The sequence below is a fragment of the Necator americanus genome, chromosome X (genome assembly GCF_031761385.1).
Source record: "Necator americanus strain Aroian chromosome X, whole genome shotgun sequence".
Taxonomy (NCBI): Eukaryota; Metazoa; Nematoda; class Chromadorea; order Rhabditida; family Ancylostomatidae; genus Necator; species Necator americanus.
In genome coordinates, this window is record NC_087376.1 from 6,074,585 (window position 1) to 6,097,305 (window position 22,721).

The window sequence follows — 22,721 nt, forward strand, 5'->3', positions numbered from 1 at the left end:
TGGGCTAAATGATCTACAAGGTGTCCACATACGGGACTTCATCGATGTTTCCGTAGCAGGAGAGTGAGAACTTGCTCGAGATTTTTTTCGCAGCCGCTTCGACGTCACTAGCAGTCACCTGCAAGTTTGTCAATAGATCTGATTCATTCATTGTAACCAGAAAATCACACTACGGTTCCTCTTAGCAATAGTTCATGAAATTTCTGTGCGAATAAACCCGGACCAGAAAAGGTCCGGTGGCAGATCAAAGTAAAACAATCCGCCGAAAAACCAATGTCCAAAATTAACAACAAATTTCAACAGGGAGCAGACGACGTGAGAGCAAACGTGCGAAAAATGATATAAGGAGGCCGAGAAGAAACAAGTGAGAATCGGTAATAAGTTCATAGAGCTTCTCAAAGAGAATAGTTTTGACCCACTTACCTACAAAAATCAAGTTTGTTCATACATCATAAATGGTCATATTGAACTTGAATATCAAGAGAAATCCATCAAACGGAAAGAGAAAAACACTAACCTGTTGGATAGCCTCAACAATAGCTCCATCGCTCGTCAATCCAGCAAGAATCTGCGTGGCACGTTCAATGGCGGTAGGGTACGTATGGGCGGATGCACGAAGCAGTTCGTTCGTAGCACAACGCTTTGCGGCTGCAAAAAGAACTTGACATTTCATGGCGAACTCTAAACAGGAATAACCATATTATACCTTCGAGATCACTACACTTGAAGTTCTTAATAGCAGAAGCTGCAGAATTGACAGCCTTCGCAATGTGAGTACTATCGGCAACAAGATAAACACCAGCAAGTCCACTATCATGATAGGAGGCTTGGAAAGCTGACACAGCTCCATTTCCAGCAACAGCCTTTGAAACAGCACTGTGTCCGGGAGATCCAGAGAACCTAGAACAAGTGGCACAGCATTAGTTCATAGAAAAGTTTCGTGGGCATCTTCGGTCAGAGCACTCACTGGACAGCCGACGATCTTCCAAGAGCCGATAGCAAAACTGCTTGGACAGCCATCGCTTTCGCATTGCTCAAAGGTGCGCCTTCACCGGCGAGTAAAACATGTGCCAATGATCCACCACTTGGACGTCGCCATTCACCACCCTTCAATAAAGACGTTGATCAAAAAATCGGAATGAATGGTTGACATCGTTTCTAATCAGGAAACTATTGAAGAAGAAAGGAGCTAATTTGAAGAAATGACTCCATTCTTGTCTTCTATACAGCAGGAGAAAAATGGAGGAGGAACGGTGAAAATAAGACTCGTCAAAAAGAAATCCCAGTAATCATAAAATATTTCCAACCTTGTATGGGCTGGGAGTAGCGTCTACTTTCTGCCCATTGTTGAGTGGAGCATGACTTTCGCCGTACTGCACCATACGATCATGCTCGATGTTCAAACCGTAGAGAACTGCTTGTCCTGTAGTGAGGTGCTTGGCCTGAAACTTCGTTAAAATCGTTCATAGAGTCGACTTTAAGGATAATGACATCAGATCTCGCCACCGCTCCCACCGAGGTACGAAAACCTCAAAATACATCTACACAGAAACAGAAAAACAGAAAAATACATTTAAAAAAATACATACAGAAAAACTTCCAAACCAAAGTTTGCAATAATAAAGAAGGAGAGAAATACTCAATTTTAAGATGAACTCACAGCAAAGTCAGCCAGGGCTTTGTAACTGATTTTGCCGATAGTTGTACTAGGTGCGTAAACGGATCGTGCTAGTGATCCATTACGGTACGCGGCACGGTGTAAGTCTTCATATGCAACATCATAAGCTTGTCTGTAGGCGCTGTCAACCTTCAACGTTGGTGTAATATCCTCAACCTCCCAAGGCTTGAAAGCCGGTTGAGCGATGTGCCCAAGGATTGAAATCCCGACGGAGGTCTCATCACGAGGTAATGCCAGGGATACACCGTACACGTCACGTGTCGAAAAGGCATTCTGAGAAAGAAATCTGATGACTTGATAGATGTAAGGGAAATATCAAGAAACCAGCCAAATAATATGTACCACGTGTCCTCCGCTGACAGCTGAGCTCCAGATAAGACTCAAACCAGGATACTGAGCAGAGTCCGTGCCCACAGAGTTACGCAGATGGTGCACAAGACCATGCTGGTTTGGTCCTTCATAACGGGATCCAGCGCGGAAGAGGAGCACCTGACCAATCACATATAAAAGTACATACATCCGAAGCAATACTAGATGATCTCCATGGATTTGATTCGTCGTGCATTTGAGATGCCCACAAGCACCAAAACATTTCAATTAAACATCCAAAGAAACCATCAAAACCCACAAGCTGACTAATGGGACCATGATGATCCACCGAAGCAACGGTGAGTCCGCTCGTCAATTTGGTTACTTGCTCGCCCTAAAACAACTTTTTACACCTGATAAGATCAAAAACCAAGAAAAAATCAGATCAGCAAAACGTCAAACCACCTTCGTGCTAGCAGAAGCACGAGCAGCGGCAGCGTGAGCACAACGAACAGATTGACGGGACAGCATCGTTCTGTCTTGGACCCTAAATTTTATTTCAGACAATCCAAAAACAAGTATTATAGTAAGTTTGATGGTAGTAGTACTACCATCAAAAACAGCTAGTAAAGTACCAGTACAAAACAATCTCACAATATACTAGATGTATCCACCAGATTATTCGATAAAACGGTAGACCAATTCCAAACGTGTATTTAGAAATACACACGGCAAAGAAAAACAAACAATAACAATCCATAGAATTAACGGATAATTATTCTAGTCTATACAACACTCTCGACGTACTGCTGTTAATATCCAAAACTGATTGACGAACGAGAAAAGGATCACCCGGAAACTATTCGACACAAACCTAACAATGACTAATAACAAACAATAATCGAGTTGAACATTGTAGCTGAGGATAATCACATCTTTGCCTCAAGGATACTAGTCTACTAATACCTGCACTAATAACGATTGACGAGCTAATCAATTTCTCGGCAAAAAGACGTAGAAGTGATGACCATTAGGAACCGACAAAGCATAGATTCCCTAGTCGTTCCCAATTTTGAGCAACACTAACTCCGTCATTATCTTAACTTCCTACACTAAAAAGAAAACAAACTTAAGACACTTCACACCACCCTAATCATCTATCTCTAGAACTGCTTTTACGTTCCCGTTGTGGCACAAAGTTCGTCGCTGCTGGTTCTGGTCGAAAAACTGCGATTTTCTCAGCTAACTTATCCTTTGCACTTTTTTCATCAAGCAACATTCCTTCATCCCGTTGAGTCTGTAAAGCAGACTACAGGAAAATGGTATGAAAGCATATGAAGTTTAGATTTTCATTGTCTTCAGAAGCACTGTTTCGTGACAATCTTTTCGCACAAAGCACATGATCATCGGTTGATTGAAAAAGATGGGGCGTGACAGGAGTAATCACGACTGCTTCCACGTTAAACTTTTGCGCGTTAGTACCAACACAAGGTTTAATTTAAAAAAAAAGACACCTTCTGCAATGTTATCTTGAAAACTAGGCCATTACCATCAACGGTGAGAACAGAATATCCATCGTACCAACTAAGCTAAAATAAAACAAAACTGAGATTCAAATAAAAAACGACAAGCCTCAAACTCACATTTTTCATGCGATAGTCAAATTTGAGGAGACGTGGATTCATAATGAGTTTTGGAAACGATATATATTTCACACGCCAACGACATCGCACAGTACCATCTTCAATCACCGGTATTACGCTCACAGTCTGGAATAATCTGCGCGTTAACAAAACACTTCCCAAAAAAAAAATTACAAGTACCTCCATATGTACATGCGGCAGTGTCAATTGAGCTAAAACGCTTATCGTTCCAAAGTGCTGCATCAGCTGCTCTACACCACTGGAAATAACATTTGTCACCGATTTGCTAAGACACATTAAAGTGACCGAAATAATACAGTGGACCTATAGTGTGAATAGTTGCTCAACGGCTGGACATTCTGTTTGTTTATAAGAAGGTTGTACGACGAAAATATGTGGACACTTACTGCTTTTTAAGTCCGAAAATCTGATCATCACAGAATACATCCTTCCGGTAGAACGTATAGTCGAGGCGCTGCTTAAACATTAATGGCACCTAAACGGCACACACTTCGTGGTTTTTCTTCCAAGAAATCTAAACGCATCAGTTCTTCTCTTATACGGGCATTTTCGAAGTTGTACAAGAGACTGCAGGAGATGACTTCTTCAGATTTTTACAGGGATGTCAAACTATGAACATAAGTTGAAATGAGGAACCGATATAACAGCAAAAATTGCTTCAAAAAAAAACGTCATAAAACTGAGCCTCGGGTAAGAAACGTAGCATGATCCTCGTCAAAGTGACTTTTCTAGATCGCATAAAATACATACTGCTAAACTGAAAACTCACAGTTTCAATCAGTCGCGTTTGTATATGTTCCAATTGGAATGGTGCTGGTTTTTCATGAGAATGGTCAATGTCGACAGAGAAAGCACGACGAGAATACGAACATTCTGCTGCGGCTCGCAGGACACATGGCGCGAAATGCCGCAGCATTCGCCTCACCAACCGAGGTCAACTGTAAGTCATAATAAAAAGAAATGCGATGATCACTAAAGGAAAATGAAAACGCAGATAATACTCGGTAATACACCTAAAAATCTGGTCTAATGAGAAAATGCAAGAGCAAAGATTCATTCGATTCTTGACAATAACAGATTTTAGAAAAGAATCTTCCAGTGAACAAAAATACCAAAGATTACTGACAAACATGTTATACTATAAAGATAAAAATCTCCTATGACACCTACTTATAAGCTTCACTACTTCTTATTAGCTTTACTACTTATAAGCACAACATTAAAATGAACCCTAAAGTGTTCCTCGCTGCTTCTCCTCTTCAACTAACTGCTCTCCTAGACGACGGAGTTCTTTCGCTTCAGCTTTACTTCGTAGTTCTTCCTGTTCTGCTTTAATAGTTTCCATAACCTTAGCTCCTTCACGATCCGATGCCGTTATCTAAATGAAATGAGATTTTGGAATTGGCAAGAAATGTGGAACTTGAAGAATATGAATTTGAAGATTTAGTAAACCAACCTTTCTATTGACAATCTTATAGATGAAACCCTCACTATTAACATGGATATCCAGAGCCCCTTCAATTGTTATTACTTTAGGCTGAAATTCACAGATACCAACTAGTCAGCAAATGGTCTTCAAATAAGAATAGAAAATTCGCTATAAAAACATAATATGTAGAAAAGAACACCACTATCATCTTTTAGTGTAAGAATACAAAACGTCGCACATTGAATTAATATTATACCACTGAAAGCGATCCTGACTAGATAGAAACTTTTAGAGTCAAGATACCGATTCGAAAAGGACGAAAAATGAATCGAGCAATATCGAAAACATGGCAAAAATTTGTCAAAGAGAGGAATCAACAATAACAATACTAGATTTCGAACCCTTACCTCTTTTTTAGTAATAAATGAAGGGAAATATGTCCAGAAATTTGACTCCAACGTACTCAATCGCCACAATAAAACAATGACATCCTCGTTCTCATAAATACAAGAACCTATTCTCTGAAAAACAAATCTCGGCCCCGATATCGATTTTTTGGGAAGCAATGTCGTAAAGAAGAAAAACCAACCTCTACTTTATTGAACGGCGACAAGTAACGATAGTATAACCTTATCTTAGCAATATGCATGAGCAATTGTGATTTTCGAGCAAGCTTGTAGTTGTAAAGTTTATCTTCGAAAGAAACATCTTCTAAGCAAATGTCAAAAAATGGCTTCAACCTCGATTTCAGGATTCCAGGCGTCTGAATAAGAAAGTAAGAAGTGTAAGTAAGAATAAGAGTTAGGAGATAATATCGAATGAGGAACGGCTAGTCAACTCACAACGTGTTCGAGCAACCAATCCACTCGAAATAGAGTTTCTTTCGAGGGAATATTTGAAGGTTTTTGCGGAGGGGAACAGTAGCTCCTACGCAACCCAATCGGCGGAGAAAAAACTGAATAAAGAGAGTATCAATATAAGAAATCACGCCGCAGTCATACCAGAATCTCCAGTCAAACTGCACTTTTGAAGAAAACGACACCTTGAAAAGTCGTGGATGATGAAGCAACACTGCATAGCTTCAGAAGCTGTGATGACTCAAAGAGGTGCGATGCTCTTAAACCTCCCAGGACAGTCATTGTTTGCCCTAAATTTCGTGACATCTATGGAAAAGACCCTTTTCCAAGCAAAGAGAGTAAACAATCAAAAACACCTACATGAAGTCTTCAGAAATCCATGAATTCGAGATGCACGGTATGAAGCGAATAAACGTGAACGACATGTCAGTGGACAAAGATTCACCAAATTGCAAGCTTTTGAATTGTAGGAAGCGTGAGATGTTGTGTAGAACTATTCTCTTGGATTAGATTAGGGGGATTACTCTGTAAAGCGTTATCATTTCCAATTAATAAGAATATGCGGAATATGCGTTTGTTTTTTTCCTTCAGATTAGAATACATGTGCTGGAATCAAAGAAGAACTTGCGTAGAAGACTAGCACCTTTAGCAAACGAACCTATGAGGCTGGATTCTGCTGAGAACAGCGACGTTCAGATGAATTCACAGGATGGAAAAGGATCAGGAGCGGGGTTTAAAGTTCCTGCAGTGGTGAAGGTTTCAAGAGATGCATAGGTCCTAGGTGGTATGTCTGACCAAACTATGGTAGAGACAGAAGCGAACAAGACACTCAATAGCGCCCTTATTTCTCGAAGTAAATAATCAAATCAGTCGGGGCCCTAAGGCCTAAGCATTAGTCTTAGAGGATCTATGACATGTAAACTAAAGTTACCAAGAGAGAAAAGTAAGTTAGAGACTCGGACAATAAGGGCGCCACTATGTGCCCCCCCAGATCACCAGAAATGCTGTGAAACGATATAAAATAATAAATGATTTCCTACAATTCTTTTTCGTGCCCACGAAATCTCACATTGGTGGCTTCTGTGGATGACGAAGCTCTTCAGGCGTTGAAACTACGAAAATGTAGCCCATTTCGTATGTCTTTTTAACACTTTTATTTTTTTTTACAACAAGAAAGATGCAGTCAGGTCAGAACGATATGATGCGCGGTTCACTTGCGTGAGCAACTGCTTTCGAAGTGCCGTTGTGAAGCTAGTGGTTGGGATCGAGGTGGGACCATCGTAAACTGCAGCGATGAGTGGAGCTAGCATGTCCCCAGTAGATCCTAACCGCACCGCTTCGAGCGCAGCCGCTTACGCAACTGCACCGAGCTTCATGTCGTTTTCACCCGACTATACCGCAATCAGCGATGTAGTCATCAATATACTTAATGACCTTTATCGATCGATCGGGTAAATGTACGTTCTTTTAACATAGAAATCAAGCGGCAGTGAACTAGAAACGTTGATGATAATGGAAAGACACTTATTGAGCAACCCAATGACATCCTGCCTTCAACGGCAAAAAGTTTTCGTTATCAGTTACTTAGTCACTTGCTGTAAAGTTATTGTTAAAATCAGCATGAGACAATACCTTGTGAATCCACGTCCATCTTCTATCGAAAGACAGCGGCTCCCAACCGTTAGAAGAAGAACAGAAACAATAGGAAATTCATGTCTTGGCTTACTAGGAAATCAGTGGAATCCAACCACAGTTTCTCAATTTTTCTTGTAGTTCAACTCGGAATAAGTCAATGAATCAATTGAATAAATAAATAATCCAATAAATGGCTCAATGTTGTACAATGACAATTTTATCGAGAAAGATAAGGACATTTCGGCTCTTGGAAGATTTAGTGAAGGCAACTAACTATTCTGGATAGGCTCGCGCTCGTTTTAGAGGTTCTTTTTGAGGGATTTTTGCGGAATCCTTATACAAAAAAGAAAGTGTTTGGTCGACGTAGAGGCATTCAAAAAAAAAAAAACCTCCGACAGTTCTTTACTATTGAATAATTGAGATGAACTTCAAAAATTTCTACTAAATGATGATGAATTATATTTTAAAAAAATCCAAAAATTAGATATCGAAAGGAGAAAAATTGCAGATGAATAAAATAAATAAAATAAATGAACAGAATTAAATAGATTAGAGTAAATTTGCGACTTATTCATTCGCTACTGTTCCGATTCACAACGTCGAACTTAGAGACTGAGTTGTTGTCCTTGATATTTTATGGAAAATTGCCTAATGGAGAACGTATGAGCTATTGTTTTGAATGGTTGCGTTATTATTAACTATTTAGTAATATAAAATATTTAGAGTGCAATATCTAAGAAAAAATGATAGCAAATGGACAAATTAACGAGTTGCTGTTGGATAGTTGAGAACCCGATCGATAATTTCAGTGATGTGTGTGCGCAGATCAATAGTAGATCTCACACATGATTACACCCATGGTATTCGTATTTATAGTGTTCTTCTTTATCGGTTACAACATATAATATATAGTACTTAACATTATTAACCATTAATTTTTAATCGTGCTCCAGATAAACCGCACTTTTGTGTAAGGCTACGATTCCTTACTACTTCAGGACACGGTGTAAATGTTAGCCTGATTGGACATCAGGAAATTAGTGAGAATAGTTTTCGCTAGAATGCTGGCACTAAATACAAATCAGGCTCTGTTTCCCAGCAGTATAATGGAATTCTGGAATATTTTATCAATTTATTTCAGGTACATTATCAAACTGCTCATAATCTCTGTGAACCTCAATTTTCAATATTAAAATAATTGTCACTTCAAGATTAATTCCGTACATGACTTCGAAGTTTCTTCAACACATGCTTACAAAAAATCCCTGACAAAATTTCCCTCATTATTATTGAACTATTGAAAGGGTGAAACGTCCCGAAAGAAGTAACAGCTGTCGCGCGCATTTATTTAGCGAAGAGTTTTAATGATTTCAAAAACAGTTGAAGAAAAAGGAAAAGTAAGTCTATATTTCTTAACATTGTTAAGTGAATTCAATCCAAAAATCCTTGCTGCATGCGTTTCATGCGATTAGCTTAGCTGACGAGAAACCGGATGTTTTTTCAAATATTCGTCGAGCTATGTGTACATAGGAGAAAGGAATCCAGAAAACGAGATCACAATCACAAGCATCACATCACAAATTGCGGTTTTCATTGAAATTCATTGGATTTGCTTCCAAATCCATGAAAATCCGTGTTTCTCCGAATGATACAACCTTTGCAAATAAAATGTATTTTTATTGCGTCACCACTGATTTGTTTTCTATGTTCTGTATTCTATTGTGGCCCTTGACTACCTTGAATATCCAAAGATAATTATTTTATTGTATTGAATTTCAAAGTGCTCCTTTGCTTGATCTGCTTGATCTACGATTGTTGGCGGTCTATAATATTTATTTTTATGCACTTATATAGACAGCTTTATCCATAGAAAAACATTAAGCGGTCTACCGTTTGCTATTCTTATATGAAACCTGAAGTACAAAAAGGCTCCTGTTCTTTTTTCTCCTCTCACAACACTACATTAATCAGAACATTTCAATTAAAGACATCACCCCACGTATTTGAGGTGTTGCAGATTTTAGGTGGAGTATTCTTATAAAGATAGTAGATTATGGAGAGGATGGTGATTCCGTCCATTTCTTCCTAATTGAAGTAAAAAACGGCACGGAAGATGCAAGGAGCACAAGACTGGCGCGCTCCAGTCGAACTCCTTGTAGAAATAAGTGCGCCAGAATGCCCGAAGCCTTATCTTCCGGGCAGTTTTTTTACGGCAATTAGGAAGAAGTGGACGGGATCACTCTCCTCCCCGTAATCTACTCTGTCGTATACAAATACTCCACCTGAAATCCGTACCACCTCAGATTCGTGGAGTGATGCCTTCAATAACGAGTAAGCGTCAGTTGTCTTTTTTTAGACGTGATATCATTGTTTCAGTAGTTGTTTATGGGTCTAAAGGTACTATATATATATATATATATATTGATTAACAACTAACATTATCAATCCATTCTTCAACTTATTGTTGTCATTGGACGAATGCTCTCCCTTCGTTCTTCGACTGTGACAAATAAGGAATAAAATCCTGAATGTTCTCCATGTTCCTGTCTAGATTTTGCCAGTCGTACAGGAATTCACATTGTAATGTGACGCACCAATGCGTCATCCTCCGACGGGAACTTTTCCACCTTTCACTATTGTAACCGATTGACGAATTAACGAAATTCAGAAATTCAGCTTATGGTTGACCAAAGTACAGTAAGAACGTAAAAATCAAAAAATCTAAATTTAACGAATTAGTTGTGATTGGAAATTCGGGTCCCAACTGTATTCAGCTAGAGTAATTTGTAGATTTACAACAACACACATTGATATGAATATGTCTTTTTCTTCCGGATGTTCTTATCTGATTTTATACGCATTCACATCCACGAATAAATTTTTGTGGTGGACAGCTGCGATGCAAATTCACCATCTGTTCACTCGTTGTGCAACTTTTTTTTCGTCGAACAAGTATCAGGAAGTTTTTCTTGCGCATTTTGCACATACATATCCCAACAAATCTCCTTTTACAATGACTATGAGGTTTTTTTACCGTAGTCGTACCAGGCACAGAACCGCTATCGACTACGTGCTATATTCGATGACGTCAGCGCTAGCACATTTCTCCGAAAAGATAGCTGAAAGTCTCGTTTTCTTTGACAGTATACGTGGAATTTAACGACATACGGAAATTAGCGTTGTTTGTACGTCAACGGTTTCACTAGAAAAAAACAGGAAGAAAACTTGTTAGCCCCATGTGATTTATTTTCAAGAAATACGGCACAGCGTGACCGTGATCCATGTCCAACTTTTTTCTGGAATACATTTTGACATTAGACAATGCAACATTTTCTTTGGTTTCTTTTTTCGTGACAAAAATCACGGTAGGAATGTCGCATGGTATGTTTTCTATGATGTCACCTGATACTTAGAGATTTTTATGGAGAATTTCAAAAAATCAAAAATTGAATTCGAAGTCTTGAAGCAGATATTTTCGTGTGATTTTTGATGACGTCTTTCGGCTAGATTTTTATGTTCCTCTCATTTTTGCTGTGCTGTGGATGGATTTTAGAGTGACTAGTGGATTTCAAGCAGTCAAAAATCTCAATTCTCACGCAAAAAAAAAATCTTGCCCGAGGCAGAACATCTCGGATAACACCGCTAACATTTCTGGATAACAGCGAAGAGTTATTCTTAAGTGGTTATTATTGCTTCATGACTGATTACGTAGCCATTTATTTAGTACCTGTAGACCTCGATGCTAATTTTATATTTTTTTTTACGAAATTTGGGAAGAAAATGGAATTGTTGAAAGTGATACAGGGATTGATCTGGATCTTTGGCAGAAAATTTGTGAAATTCTCATGCGATGATTTTTAAAGTTCTAACTTCATCTTCCGTTAACTGGACCTTGAGTTTGTGCGAAATATTCAAAGGACATCCATAAGGTTCGATCGATCATTAGGTTATTGTTTTCCTAAGAGCATAACACGTTTTGTTTAGCGTTCTTGTTTCCTTTTTCTCGTTTAAAGATCTGTTTCAGACATGTGTTTCTAAATCCTTAACGTTATTGTTTTTCTTTTTGTTGATGAACTCTTTTTTCCCAGCGCTTGTTTCAAACTCAGAGGAATTTCCGTCATTTTCATTCCTTCATATTTTCATGAAAAGATTTCGATAATTGATGGATATGTTTTTTGTTATATGCCCTTGGTTTGATGGTCTTCATTGACCAATTGATAGGTCTTTAAAAAAAATTGCCAATCTGGAACTCTACCTATTTCTCAAAAATTTAGAAAAATTTGATTAAAATTAGATTAACGAATGAACTATATGTCGACATAGTACCGCTTTTACAATCAATTTTTATTTTCAATGAAATATCTATTTGAACATTCTGGAAAAGAGAACGAACAGAACTTCATTTAGTGGATGCGATTCTTTTTTTAGGAACACTGTCATTTGCCTTCAACAATAACTTTAGTAAGAAGTTGCTCAGAGTCCCATTATAATAGATGTTTGAGAGCAGTTTTCTTTATCAAGTAATCAATTACTTACTTAATTGCTCCTTTATTTCCACAGTGTGCGGAGACGCATCTAGGTTTCAAACTAGGAGGTTAAAAAGCATGATTATGTACGTATGGTACGAAAAACATTGCAGCTAAATTTACGAAAGAAGATAGCTCAACAAATTCTCGGATGACATATCCTAGGCAAACACTTAGGAATCAAAAGATCATAAAATTAGGAGCACCGTCATTTGTTGAAAAAATAAGAGTAGAAAATTATTAAGAATGAAAATAGCTCAAATTGAAGAAGTGTTGGAAACACAAACATAGGAATCGTTCAAAGAAAAACAGTAAATAGTAACAAGTTCAGAGCGAAATTTTCCAATATCTTGTGAATTGACTCGAAATAGATGCAAAGAAATTTTAGACAGGAATATCCACTAAATCATGCATTAATTTATAACAACTTGGATTTCTATACCTTAGCTGGTATTGTGGAAAATCGACGAAAAATGTAAATTTTCAACCTCGACTCTTTTTTCTTCTTGTTGAACTTTATTTCTAATTTTTATGAGATTGTGTGAGATGTTCGGATGGAGCATAAGTCTTTTGGGATACTCTTCTTTTCCCAGTGAATGTAGCAAGCACTGAACACTTTATCTCCAGATAAATTTTGCCGTCTACAAATTTCTCTTTTTTTCTCCTAAATTCCGTACTGCAGCGTCTTCAGCAGAGTAAAAACAATGAGAAGAAAGATGCGAAAGATGTAAAAGAAGCACGATTTCTTACAATATAGGATTTTTCTCTTCTTCTTTTTTTTTGCACAGTAAGTGCAAGCTATTCCCTAATCTTTTTTTCGTGAAAGGAGCTCTCTGCAGAACAATTTAGTGGGTGCAAAAACGTTCTTCCATAGCTTCGACGTCTCAGCAGTAGGAACAATATCATAAAGCGCATCAAAAGAACGTTTCGAATTTTTTATTCAATATAAATGACTTTTGTACACAGTCAAACTTTTATTTTCTCATGGTGGCTAAGAAATGTGAGAATTTAGAATTTGGCTCACTAAAACTATTTTTTCTCAGAAACCCTATCCAGTAATCCCATAAATCAAGCAAACCTTTGAAACCTTGAATCGAGAGGAAGAAATATAGCGCAATGAAAAGAGAATTAAATGCTGGAATGTCGAACTGCTACTTTTAAGTGTTCGAAATGTAGAAAGGAAGATCTATGGAAAAAAAAATTGGAAGAAACGAAGAAAGCAACGTTTTTATTTATAGAAGCAATACTCTTAGAAACTATTCTAAACGTTTTGAATCGTCTCTCTTTTTTTTTGCTAAGAAAGTTAGAGAAATGTAATTAGAAAAAGTAAATGTAAATAAAACTGCAACATTTGTAAACATAACTTGGTAATACAAGATACCTCAATTAACAAATACTCGTTGAAGACATCTTAAAGACTAAGCTTAGTAATTGGGCGAAAATCATAACTCAAAATCAGAAAATTGCTTTCCATTGTCTACGTTTACTTTTTGCTCTCATTGGACCTTAATGATTCACTATGATGACTGAAAAACCACTGTTTCATTCTTTTAAATAAAATATCTGGAAACCGGAATGAATCGGTATTCACGTGGGATATTGAGCACGAGTTACATACGTTTTAGCACGGATCTACTCTCACATTCGAGTAGAACAGTCACAGTGAACCAACCTGGAATGATATTGTACTTTCATATTCCTTATAGAAGCGCTCACGCCACCTACATTAATACTTTAACGCTGAGAAGTCAAAATGAGTAAGAAAATTAGAACATCAGTTGCAAATAAAAGAGTTGAAATGATAAAAGCTCTTTCTGACCATCCCTAAAATTTTCGTTTACCTTCTCTTCACAAGAGCAATTATTCTACTAGTAAAAGCACAGAGGAATAACAACCTTAATTTCTTTATAAGACGATTTGCAAGGTGTTTCACGATAGATATTTCAACAAATTCTTCTCCTTTGAACTAGAGATGGAGTAGTGGATTAATTCGGTCGCACTAGTCTTTTTTGAGGTTCACGATATAAACGTTTCCACGTTTAAAATTGGAGAAACACTGGATTTATGTAGAATTTACGGACTTGTCTTGTTTACAAGAGATTCTAGCGGAGATTAACTCCGGCACTCGCTCTTAATTTCAGAAAAAAAATTTCTTTTCCGTCAGCATCGTGAGAAGAATCAAGCGGATTAGTAGAGTCTGCTCACTTTTTTGTGAGAATGGAAGTCAACAGCAGGGAATTACCCGCAAAACGACTGGCACTAGAATTAGTTGCAGAGCTAAGCGTTCGCTTCCTGAAAATTGATCTCTTTTCCATCCAGGAGAATGTTATTTTGGAAAAAAAAAGTGTTGTTACCCTCGCTAAAATCAAAAACAAACTCCACGAGAACTCCATGAATGCGAGAACTTAAAAAAGATAAAAGAATTCTTTTCGTTTTTTCAACACCTATATTAAGAACGCATATGAGATGTAACTTTTGTGTTTAAAACAATAATAATAAACATAAAGTATGATTGAAACATCACGTAGTCAAAAGTTCAAAGAAAATACCGGTTCTCTCAATTTGTTAGGACAACAATATGAACATTTTACCCTATAAAAATTGTACCACTTGACTACTTCTTTCTGTTTCTGATCTTGGTTTCTGCGAATAATCATGGACCGAGACTAAACATCCACAAATCAGCGCAATACTCTCGTCGCGCTCATCTCACTCACGTCGTGTGGCACTAGGTGATTAGTGGCGGGCATGTGATGGGAATTTTTTTTGTCCCTCTCAACTTCGAATAAGCGCTTTTCACCTCGTCGCCTCGTTCATTCAGTTTATATGAAATTTAGTTTTGTAACAAATAAAAACTATGCTAAACCTCAAGTGCAATCTAACGAGTACCATCCTATTTCATCTGAATTGGCAGCCTCAGTGCGTCCGCGTGTAGTGAGCCACAATTGTTTTCCCTCGATTCTCTCGCTCTTTCAGAAAAGATGCAGCGATTCCCCCGCCCTCAAACAAGTTAAACTCGATGTCTATGTTGTCCAATAGTCTCCGTTCCTCCGTTCCTATCAACGTTTTTGCCTTTGTTTATACCCCCATTTCACAGTGATTCCAAATGTTGCCACTACTCGAGTAGGAACACTCTTTCTCTAGACTACTTCACTACGATATCGAGAAAAATTTAGGAATTCCGTCGTATAGCGGTTTTCTTTTGGATTCGCATTCCTTTTTTATCTACACGTTCCATACAGAACTAGAAATGTGCGGAAGATTTACACTCAGTCTCTTATGGTCAGTGTAAACACGCAAATGAACCGCGTACGATTGTCTGTGTGCACAAAAAGGAATCCGAAAAACATTCGTCCTCCTTCCACCATGTTGTACATATCCACATCTCTCACGCGTGCTCCTTCGTGATATTTTCGCACAACGCCATAAACAAACAACAAACTGCAGCAAAAATCTTAAGTTTTTCATTCCGACATAAAAAAAGTCGAGTTAAATGCTCATATTTTATCACATGAACAAACCACCGTATACCTCTGCAAACAGTACAAAACATCTATGCCGGAACACATGTGGGCCAGTTGGATGGATGTGAGCGGAAGCATTGTTGTAATCCATATGCTGTTTGCAGAGTACTTTCACAAGGCTAGTTATTTTTGAGGTTCTTGACGATAATAAACTATTCCAATCGAGATTCCAAATCCAGCAACATAGCGGGTGGTTTTGTCCGATCGTACCTTCACCTGCCTTCCAGTGATCAAAGATCATTGTTGATGTTTTTGCCATTTTTGTTTGGGAAGAATAACATATTTAGTTGTTGCCTGACGAACAATACTTGTTTTGCCTACGTTGTTGTGAGGAGTATATTTTACTTATGATGGATTAATTGTCTAGCTAAATGTAAATCGCTGTCGCGTGTCATGGTTCGATTTCATGTTACGGACAAACAAGCGCAAATATTACGCGATTTGAATCATGTGTAGCATGAATTCCTGCCGTCTCTTCAATGTTACACATTAGTAAGCAATGATTTTGCAGCTAACAATCCATAAAGTTGTGTACTGGCGCTGTCTGCAGCCTCTGTGTATTGACGTTTTCGAGTTGGTCGCCGCTTTCATTCATGTATCAGTCAAGTCCGAAAAAACAAACACCGTTATCACTAGTTTATTCACAAGTAGCAGCGATCGCCTAAAAATATGAACCTAGTCCGATTATGAAAAGGATTCAGACTCCCTGGTCTACTCTTGCCCAGGTTTTCGTTGTCAGATAATCTGCAAAATCGGTCGAGATCTTCCTCTAGGAGGTCCTGATCTATCCGTTCCAGAGCTGTGGGTGGCGAGAGTATCGATCCAACATCAGCGCGGGTGGCGCGCTTTTCCTAGCGGCCCACCCGACGTATTCGAAAAACGTCCTGTTCGTACCTCACCGAACAGGCGCATCATTTCGCTTGAACCCTCGATCGTTATGAAGCTGACCTTCCTCGCAATGACTCATCCGAGTCGAAACGCTCCTCCTCGTTCCAGCTCTTAACGTCACCACACTGGTTCAGCTCCCACGTGTTGCTTGCAGAACGTGTATTTGTTATCGCGCTTGTCATAATTGTAATCTTCACTACGCAATCATAATTGGACGTGACCTTGTCAGCGTACGATCTCTTTGAGGACATTCGAATACGACTACTGCCATAACTACCTCTCGGTCATGTCGTTATGATAACCGTAATTTTTCGTGGGCGATTACTTTTATCCAAGTGAAAGTCTAGACAAAAGGGTTCACTGAGGGGGCAAAGCGCGCCTGTCGTCTAATGTTGCTGCTGCTGCTGTTGGTGTGTTCTACGTATGCCAGTCCGCCCACAATGTGCCCTATAGTTTTATCTCATCACTCAGAAGATCTCCTCTTCTTCAGCTGGTACTCGTGGCGTCATCGTCATACATCTCTTTGAGTCGGTTGTTCAACTAATTCAACTCATTATTTTCAGTCGCTATGTCTGAGGCCTGGGTCACACTCGCCACCACTGATGGTTATGCTCAAGGAGCGTTGGTACTAGCACATTCAATCAAAGCCACGGGAACTTCAAAAAAGCTTCACTGTATGGTGACCAACTACGTAAGTTCATCTTCGCCTTCCCTCAGCCATCCCATCATGTCCCTTGTTTTATCCCTCCTGTTTCACTTCCTTCCTCTTCCCCTTATTGTTCTCTCTACCTTTGTATTCTTCTTCTTCTAATAGAAGGATATTTTCTTGTTTTGGTTCCTTTTCCTTCATTCCTCAGTTTATTTGTAAAATTTGGTAGTATTTGAGCATGGTAAAGGGGTAGTAATGGGTACTAATTGCGTCCGACCTGTTTTATTTCCGGTGCTCAGATGACACATGTATGATGATTTCTCCCCCACCTTTCAGGTTTCTCCACGACTTCGCGCAGAATTGGAAGCACAGTTCGATGAGGTATCCCATGTGGACGTATTGGACAGTAACGATCAGGTACCTACAACTTTTATTTTTTTTATGTTATAGTCCCCTACTCAGATATTTGCGCTCTTTGTTTTCTTTTTTCTCTTTTGCAACCTCTGTAATAGAATTCTATGATAACTGAGAACACATGCACTTTCAATTAAAGCACCGGCTACTTCTCTTTGAAACGATCCCTGCAGAAGATCCCTAACAATTGATTTTAGTGGATTTTAGGAAAATCTCGCACTAATCAACCGGCCTGACCTAGGTGTCACATTCACGAAACTTCACTGCTGGAGGCTGACACAATACACGAAATGTGTGTTCCTGGATGCTGATACAATGGTGGGTTGTAAGTAGCTCATACTAATACCATGACTTACGAGTACGGAGATGACAGTAGAAGATATCATTAGAGATAACGTGCTGTGCGAGCGAGACTCTTCTCCTCTTTTTTTGCTACTTTTTTCATTGTCAACGGTCGCAAAACGTTTTTATGTGCTGCAGTCTGCATTGCAGTGCACTTTTGGCAGAACAGGTATGAAAAAGGATTTGGTTGCTAGTTGTACGAGAGGAATGCAATAGTTCCAAACGCAATAGACGATCCGCTAGTGTTAGCTGTAGTGATTTTATGCTTTTAAGATTTACCTTACGTTCAAGCCAGATATCTTTCCATATGGGTGTAGAGTGAAACAAAAACGTATCTCAGCGTTTCTCAGATCTTTTTAACTCCTTGCAAAAAAAACCTCTCTTAAAGATTTGACCATGTTCCTAGCATACACTGAAGGATTGACTGTTATGACATATTTCCGGGCATGAGCGCTGAAAATTCACTAAAGTGCTTGCAAAATTAGCAAAACATTTCAAACACCGCTTTTGCAAAGTGCATAGTTTTTATACACATCAATCTACGCTAACTTATTTTTACTTTTTATTATTTGAACCGCAGATAACGACTGTAGACAAGAATCTGTACTCAATTAATCGCATCCATCATTAGTCTTTTACGGAAGGTCAGAGATTAATTGGCGGGGAGATGTGTCGTGATAAGTTGATAAGCAGTGCAAATACTATTAAAGAACTGCTGTGTTGTCGTTTTCGGCAACATAATAAAGCGAATAAAAAAGTTCAATGAATTTGCATGGGACCTGAAAATAACAAGTATGTACTGGGGTCAGGTTTAAAGTGATGAGTTTAATAGAAGACAGCTGCATTTCTTTGCAAAAAGTCCGACACAAAATATAAATTAAAACTGATGTGGTACACTTTCGAATTTGTTTTCTGGTTAAAGAATTTGTCTTTTTCCCTATTTACTGTTTTAGAGCAAAGCAATAATTTATTCCGAAATAGACCATCAATTTACTTCTCATTATCTTCTGTTCTTGATACAATGTGTTGCACATTTTTCTTCCTCTGATCCTAAAAATGTACAGGTTTTCTGGGCATGGACATATTCATTAAATCAGCAACTAATGCCTAGTCAAGGAAAACGCTTTATCCTTTTGAAACCAGCTTGCTTGAAATATGATCTTGAGAAAATTCTCGGAAAAATTTTAGGTGCTCCAAAATTCGGATGAGCTATTTGAGCGACCAGAATTTTCCGCAGCAGCTGACATTGGATGGCCCGATTGTTTCAACAGTGGAGTCTTCGTCTATGTACCTAGCCTTGAAACTTATCGTAAGTTCACAAAGTTCCCATTTTTCGTCCGACAAATGTTATGTGGTTGTGGGACAGGCGCGCGTGCAGTTCGACGCGCAAGCGTTTTAGAAATCAAAGATATTTGTGCGCTAGAATCCGCGAACTTTGTGAACACGCATGAACAGGGAGTGGATTTATTTTCGTTTTTCGCCTCTTCCAAGCCTCATAGTTTCTCCGACTATCAACTAGTTTTGATCTTGAATGTTCAATCATATTTAAGCATCGTATCATGCGGAGTACGTAGGTTCGACTCGAATAAGTGGATATTCTTTTGAATTGTCGAACATATGAATACTCGTTAGCAAAAGTTTCTTTTTGAGATATTGTTATATCTTTTAAAAAAACTATGCATGGGACCTCACGAACAGTTAAATTCCAGCAATTTGCGCTTCGTATTCTGGTTTCGTAGTGAATTACAACGTAATTTGATTTTTTGTCTGAGATCAATAGACAATAATGAAATAATCGTGTTCAGGCCGTTTGTTGGCATTTGCCGTATCGCATGGCTCATTCGACGGTGGTGACCAAGGCCTCCTCAATGAATTTTTCTCCGGATGGCGCGATCTTCCAGCTATTCATCGACTACCATTCATTTATAACATGACCGCTGGTGTATTCTACTCGTATGCAGCTGCCTATAGGAGGTAAATTCATAAGAATATTACTGAGACGAAAATACTCCCTCATGTGCTATGGAACTCGCGTCTTGAGTGTGCAACTGTTCTATCTCGTTTCTTCTTATTTGCGTTCTGTGGTGACATGTGAAATCCGATACGTCCTCGTGCAAATCTAGTTTGATTTGTTCGTCATTGTAATTTAAAGTCACTAATCAATGAGCATAGACTATGTTTTTAGGTTCGGTGCATCCACGAAAATCGTTCACTTCATTGGAAGTCAGAAGCCATGGCATGGCTCTGCGTCCACTCATCAGAGTGAACACCTGGAGAAATGGAAACAAATCCATCAGACGAATGTCGCGGCTCATGTGAGCTGTCATCATGATGCGCAATTTTTCTAAACACAACTTCTTTCTTATGTGATTTCCTTCCTTGCATAACATTTCAGTTCAGTGTGGTCCGTTTTTGAAATGTTGCTGTAACTTTTAATGACTATCTATCTTGCACTCGAAATTTTCGTATGATTCCCGAAGTAGGTAGAATCATTAGGACTTTTGGCAAATCATCATCATCAAAGAAAATTCGCCCGCATATTTGTTTTTCAGCGGCTTTCGAAAACGGACCACCGAATCGCCTCAATCTGCCCTATTGTATGCATGTTCTGCAGTGTGATAGTAGTAGATTGTGGTGCGCTGTGGTTTTTATAACATTTAGTTGCGAAGCATATTTTGAAGACGACTACGACGCCTGAACGGCCGCCGCCACCTCCTCCACCGCCGCCGCCACCGTCGCCGACACCGACAGCTGCTCCAACTCCTCCTCATTGGTCAACACCATCTAGCGACACATCATCGCTTAGTTATGTTCACGTAGACACGTCACAACATTATAATGATCACCAACATCATAATCATCAGCAGCAGCCGTCGTACGAGCATGAACAACCGAGCTATGAAGACGTTACGCAGAATTTAGCGAACAATTTGGTTTGTGAACCTGCAGTGTGTATATCCGTAGAATCGCATGCATCCGTAGATCATATGCACAGAGGAGATAGTGAAAGATGCCACCAAGCCGATGATGAGGTGGCATCAATAACTGTAAGTTCGGCTAACTGTTCTTCGTTAGAGAGCATCTTCTGGCAGAATCCGTTCAAATAGTCAACATCTATAGATTTTTCTAGATTAGATCTAGTAGAGATTTTTGTTCGCTTTCTTATTGACTATAAGTTGGGTCTGGAAGATGTTGCTGTGTGCCTCGAAGATGGAAGTGCAGGAACACAGGAACATCTCGTAGTTCTGCTGCTCTCTGGGTCTAAATCTGCTGACATTTCAGCGATTCGTCACAATTGTTTTTATATATCAACGCTGTATAGGCTTAAATTTTCGCATCCAAAATTCTGTTTCGATACCTAACGTGCTAAGAGTTCAAACTCGATCGGATATTCGCTTTATCTTGAAATGTTGAAGCATCTCGAACTTTCGGTCTCAGTTCAATAGTCCCTGGAAGTCTGCCGAATTAGCAAAGGCAAGGTGACGATAGTGTTTAGGTATGTTGGTGGGATATTATGTTAAGCAGCAGTTCTCACAAAAAAAAAAAGTTGAAGCTGTCATCGCCTAACAAACCAATTCTTTAAAAGTTTTTTTTTTTTTTTTTGAAAATCCTTGTAATGAATGTAATGGTGTTTACCTCTTTGAAATATATGCAATAATATGGAAATTTTAACGACATTTTACTGGATTTTTCGTGTGGTATACTTAATGAAGCATAACAAGAAAATCACTTCAAAACGCAATCGAAAACGAATCGTTGATGTCAGTTTTGTTATATGTTGCTCATTTCATGCTAGTTTAGTACTTTTGGGTTCTGCTAGAGGGCTGTCACTCGAAAAATGCATGTTGTGCTATCTATCTATGACAAGTAATTGCCCACGACTGTTTGCAGTGTTTTAATACTAACTGACTGCGATTACAGGCTCAAGCATGTTTCTCAGCTGGAACAGTTCGAGAAAAGGTGGGTACAAGGAGATGATAAAATGAATCCAGCTGAGATAAAAATAGGAACGAATTTTCCCTACGCTTGCTGTGATTTGAGAATGATTTCGTGTTGTGAACCTTTAATAAGTCGTAATAATCTTTTGAATCAGTAATCCTTATTATTTAGAGCCCATAATAATACCTCGCTAAGTGTTAGCAAAAAATGATTTACAGACGCCTTCTCCAAGTGAGGAAGAGAGGCTGCGCGCCTGGGAGTCCGGTCATCCAGACTTTATGGGTCGCGATGCATTCTCGAATATCCAGGCAGCTCTCGATCGTGCTCTTCAGGAGTAAATCGCTCACATCGATTTCACATGTGGCCTTTCCAGAACTCTTTTTTTACCATCTGCGTAACTGTTTTATTGTGATTACTCGTTCAATCCGCATGCATTATTGAGAGCATTTGTCGTTTGACCACATCTACTTGTAAGATGTGGTAGCCATCTTTTTAGTGCATTAAATGGAGAACTCATCCATATATCCTAATCTTTCGCTCTATCTGGTGCCTGTTGTAGATTGTTTTCGTTTTATTATGAAGCGAATTTGTGAGTTCATTCCAAATTCGCTTTTGCTCAGCAAATCTTTCAGAAAAATATAGTTTATCTAGTCTTTTGACTCATTATGTGCTAAAACGAGTGGTTACACTAATTCAAATTTTAATTTGTTATAATATTGGTTAAAAATTTATTATATTTGATGTTCCTCGCATTGTTTGAATATCACATCTTCGGATCATATTGATCATTTATGGATCGATGGAGTTCTATGGGATTTAGGTTTGAAGGACTGAGATAGAGCAAGTCAAATCATCCAGTGAACTTAT

At 38.7% G+C, this 22,721-nt stretch overlaps 4 protein-coding genes across 7 annotated transcripts; 1 reads left to right on the forward strand and 3 right to left on the reverse strand.

The window, feature by feature from the left end:
* Nucleotides 1–13: 13 nt before the first annotated feature.
* RB195_021602 (uncharacterized protein) lies at nucleotides 14–2,518 on the reverse strand (the record flags this gene model as incomplete). Its single annotated transcript, XM_064208435.1, has 9 exons — nucleotides 14–118; nucleotides 518–648; nucleotides 707–900; nucleotides 968–1,107; nucleotides 1,308–1,442; nucleotides 1,661–1,951; nucleotides 2,021–2,167; nucleotides 2,307–2,381; nucleotides 2,453–2,518. 9 exons carry the CDS (start codon nucleotides 2,516–2,518, stop codon nucleotides 14–16), a joined length of 1,284 nt encoding a protein of 427 aa, XP_064064316.1.
* Nucleotides 2,519–3,140: 622 nt separating this feature from the next.
* On the reverse strand, nucleotides 3,141–4,567 carry RB195_021603 (uncharacterized protein; the record flags this gene model as incomplete). The annotated part of the gene is made up of 6 exons (XM_064208436.1): nucleotides 3,141–3,284; nucleotides 3,502–3,576; nucleotides 3,631–3,756; nucleotides 3,811–3,889; nucleotides 4,038–4,126; nucleotides 4,421–4,567. The coding sequence occupies 6 exons, from the start codon at nucleotides 4,565–4,567 to the stop codon at nucleotides 3,141–3,143; spliced, it is 660 nt and encodes a 219-aa protein (XP_064064317.1).
* A 315-nt stretch (nucleotides 4,568–4,882) lies between these two features.
* On the reverse strand, nucleotides 4,883–6,362 carry RB195_021604 (uncharacterized protein; the record flags this gene model as incomplete). Of its 2 annotated transcripts, XM_064208438.1 has the most annotated exons (8): nucleotides 4,883–5,029; nucleotides 5,108–5,188; nucleotides 5,488–5,601; nucleotides 5,670–5,843; nucleotides 5,923–6,035; nucleotides 6,123–6,151; nucleotides 6,204–6,227; nucleotides 6,298–6,362. In XM_064208438.1, 8 exons carry the CDS (start codon nucleotides 6,360–6,362, stop codon nucleotides 4,883–4,885), a joined length of 747 nt encoding a protein of 248 aa, XP_064064318.1. The 2 variants fall into 2 exon arrangements, with proteins under 2 accessions (XP_064064318.1, XP_064064319.1); XM_064208437.1 differs by lacking the exon at nucleotides 6,298–6,362 and having other exon boundaries at nucleotides 6,123–6,219.
* A 3,525-nt stretch (nucleotides 6,363–9,887) lies between these two features.
* RB195_021605 (uncharacterized protein) lies at nucleotides 9,888–22,192 on the forward strand (the record flags this gene model as incomplete). 3 transcript variants are annotated; one of them, XM_064208440.1, is made up of 10 exons in its annotated part: nucleotides 9,888–9,903; nucleotides 17,074–17,201; nucleotides 17,496–17,576; nucleotides 17,781–17,891; nucleotides 19,104–19,224; nucleotides 19,721–19,889; nucleotides 20,101–20,230; nucleotides 20,597–20,962; nucleotides 21,837–21,875; nucleotides 22,073–22,192. In XM_064208440.1, the coding sequence occupies 10 exons, from the start codon at nucleotides 9,888–9,890 to the stop codon at nucleotides 22,190–22,192; spliced, it is 1,281 nt and encodes a 426-aa protein (XP_064064320.1). The 3 variants fall into 3 exon arrangements, with proteins under 3 accessions (XP_064064320.1, XP_064064321.1, XP_064064322.1); XM_064208439.1 differs by lacking the exon at nucleotides 9,888–9,903 and having other exon boundaries at nucleotides 17,079–17,201; XM_064208441.1 differs by lacking the exons at nucleotides 20,597–20,962; nucleotides 21,837–21,875.
* Nucleotides 22,193–22,721: the final 529 nt, after the last annotated feature.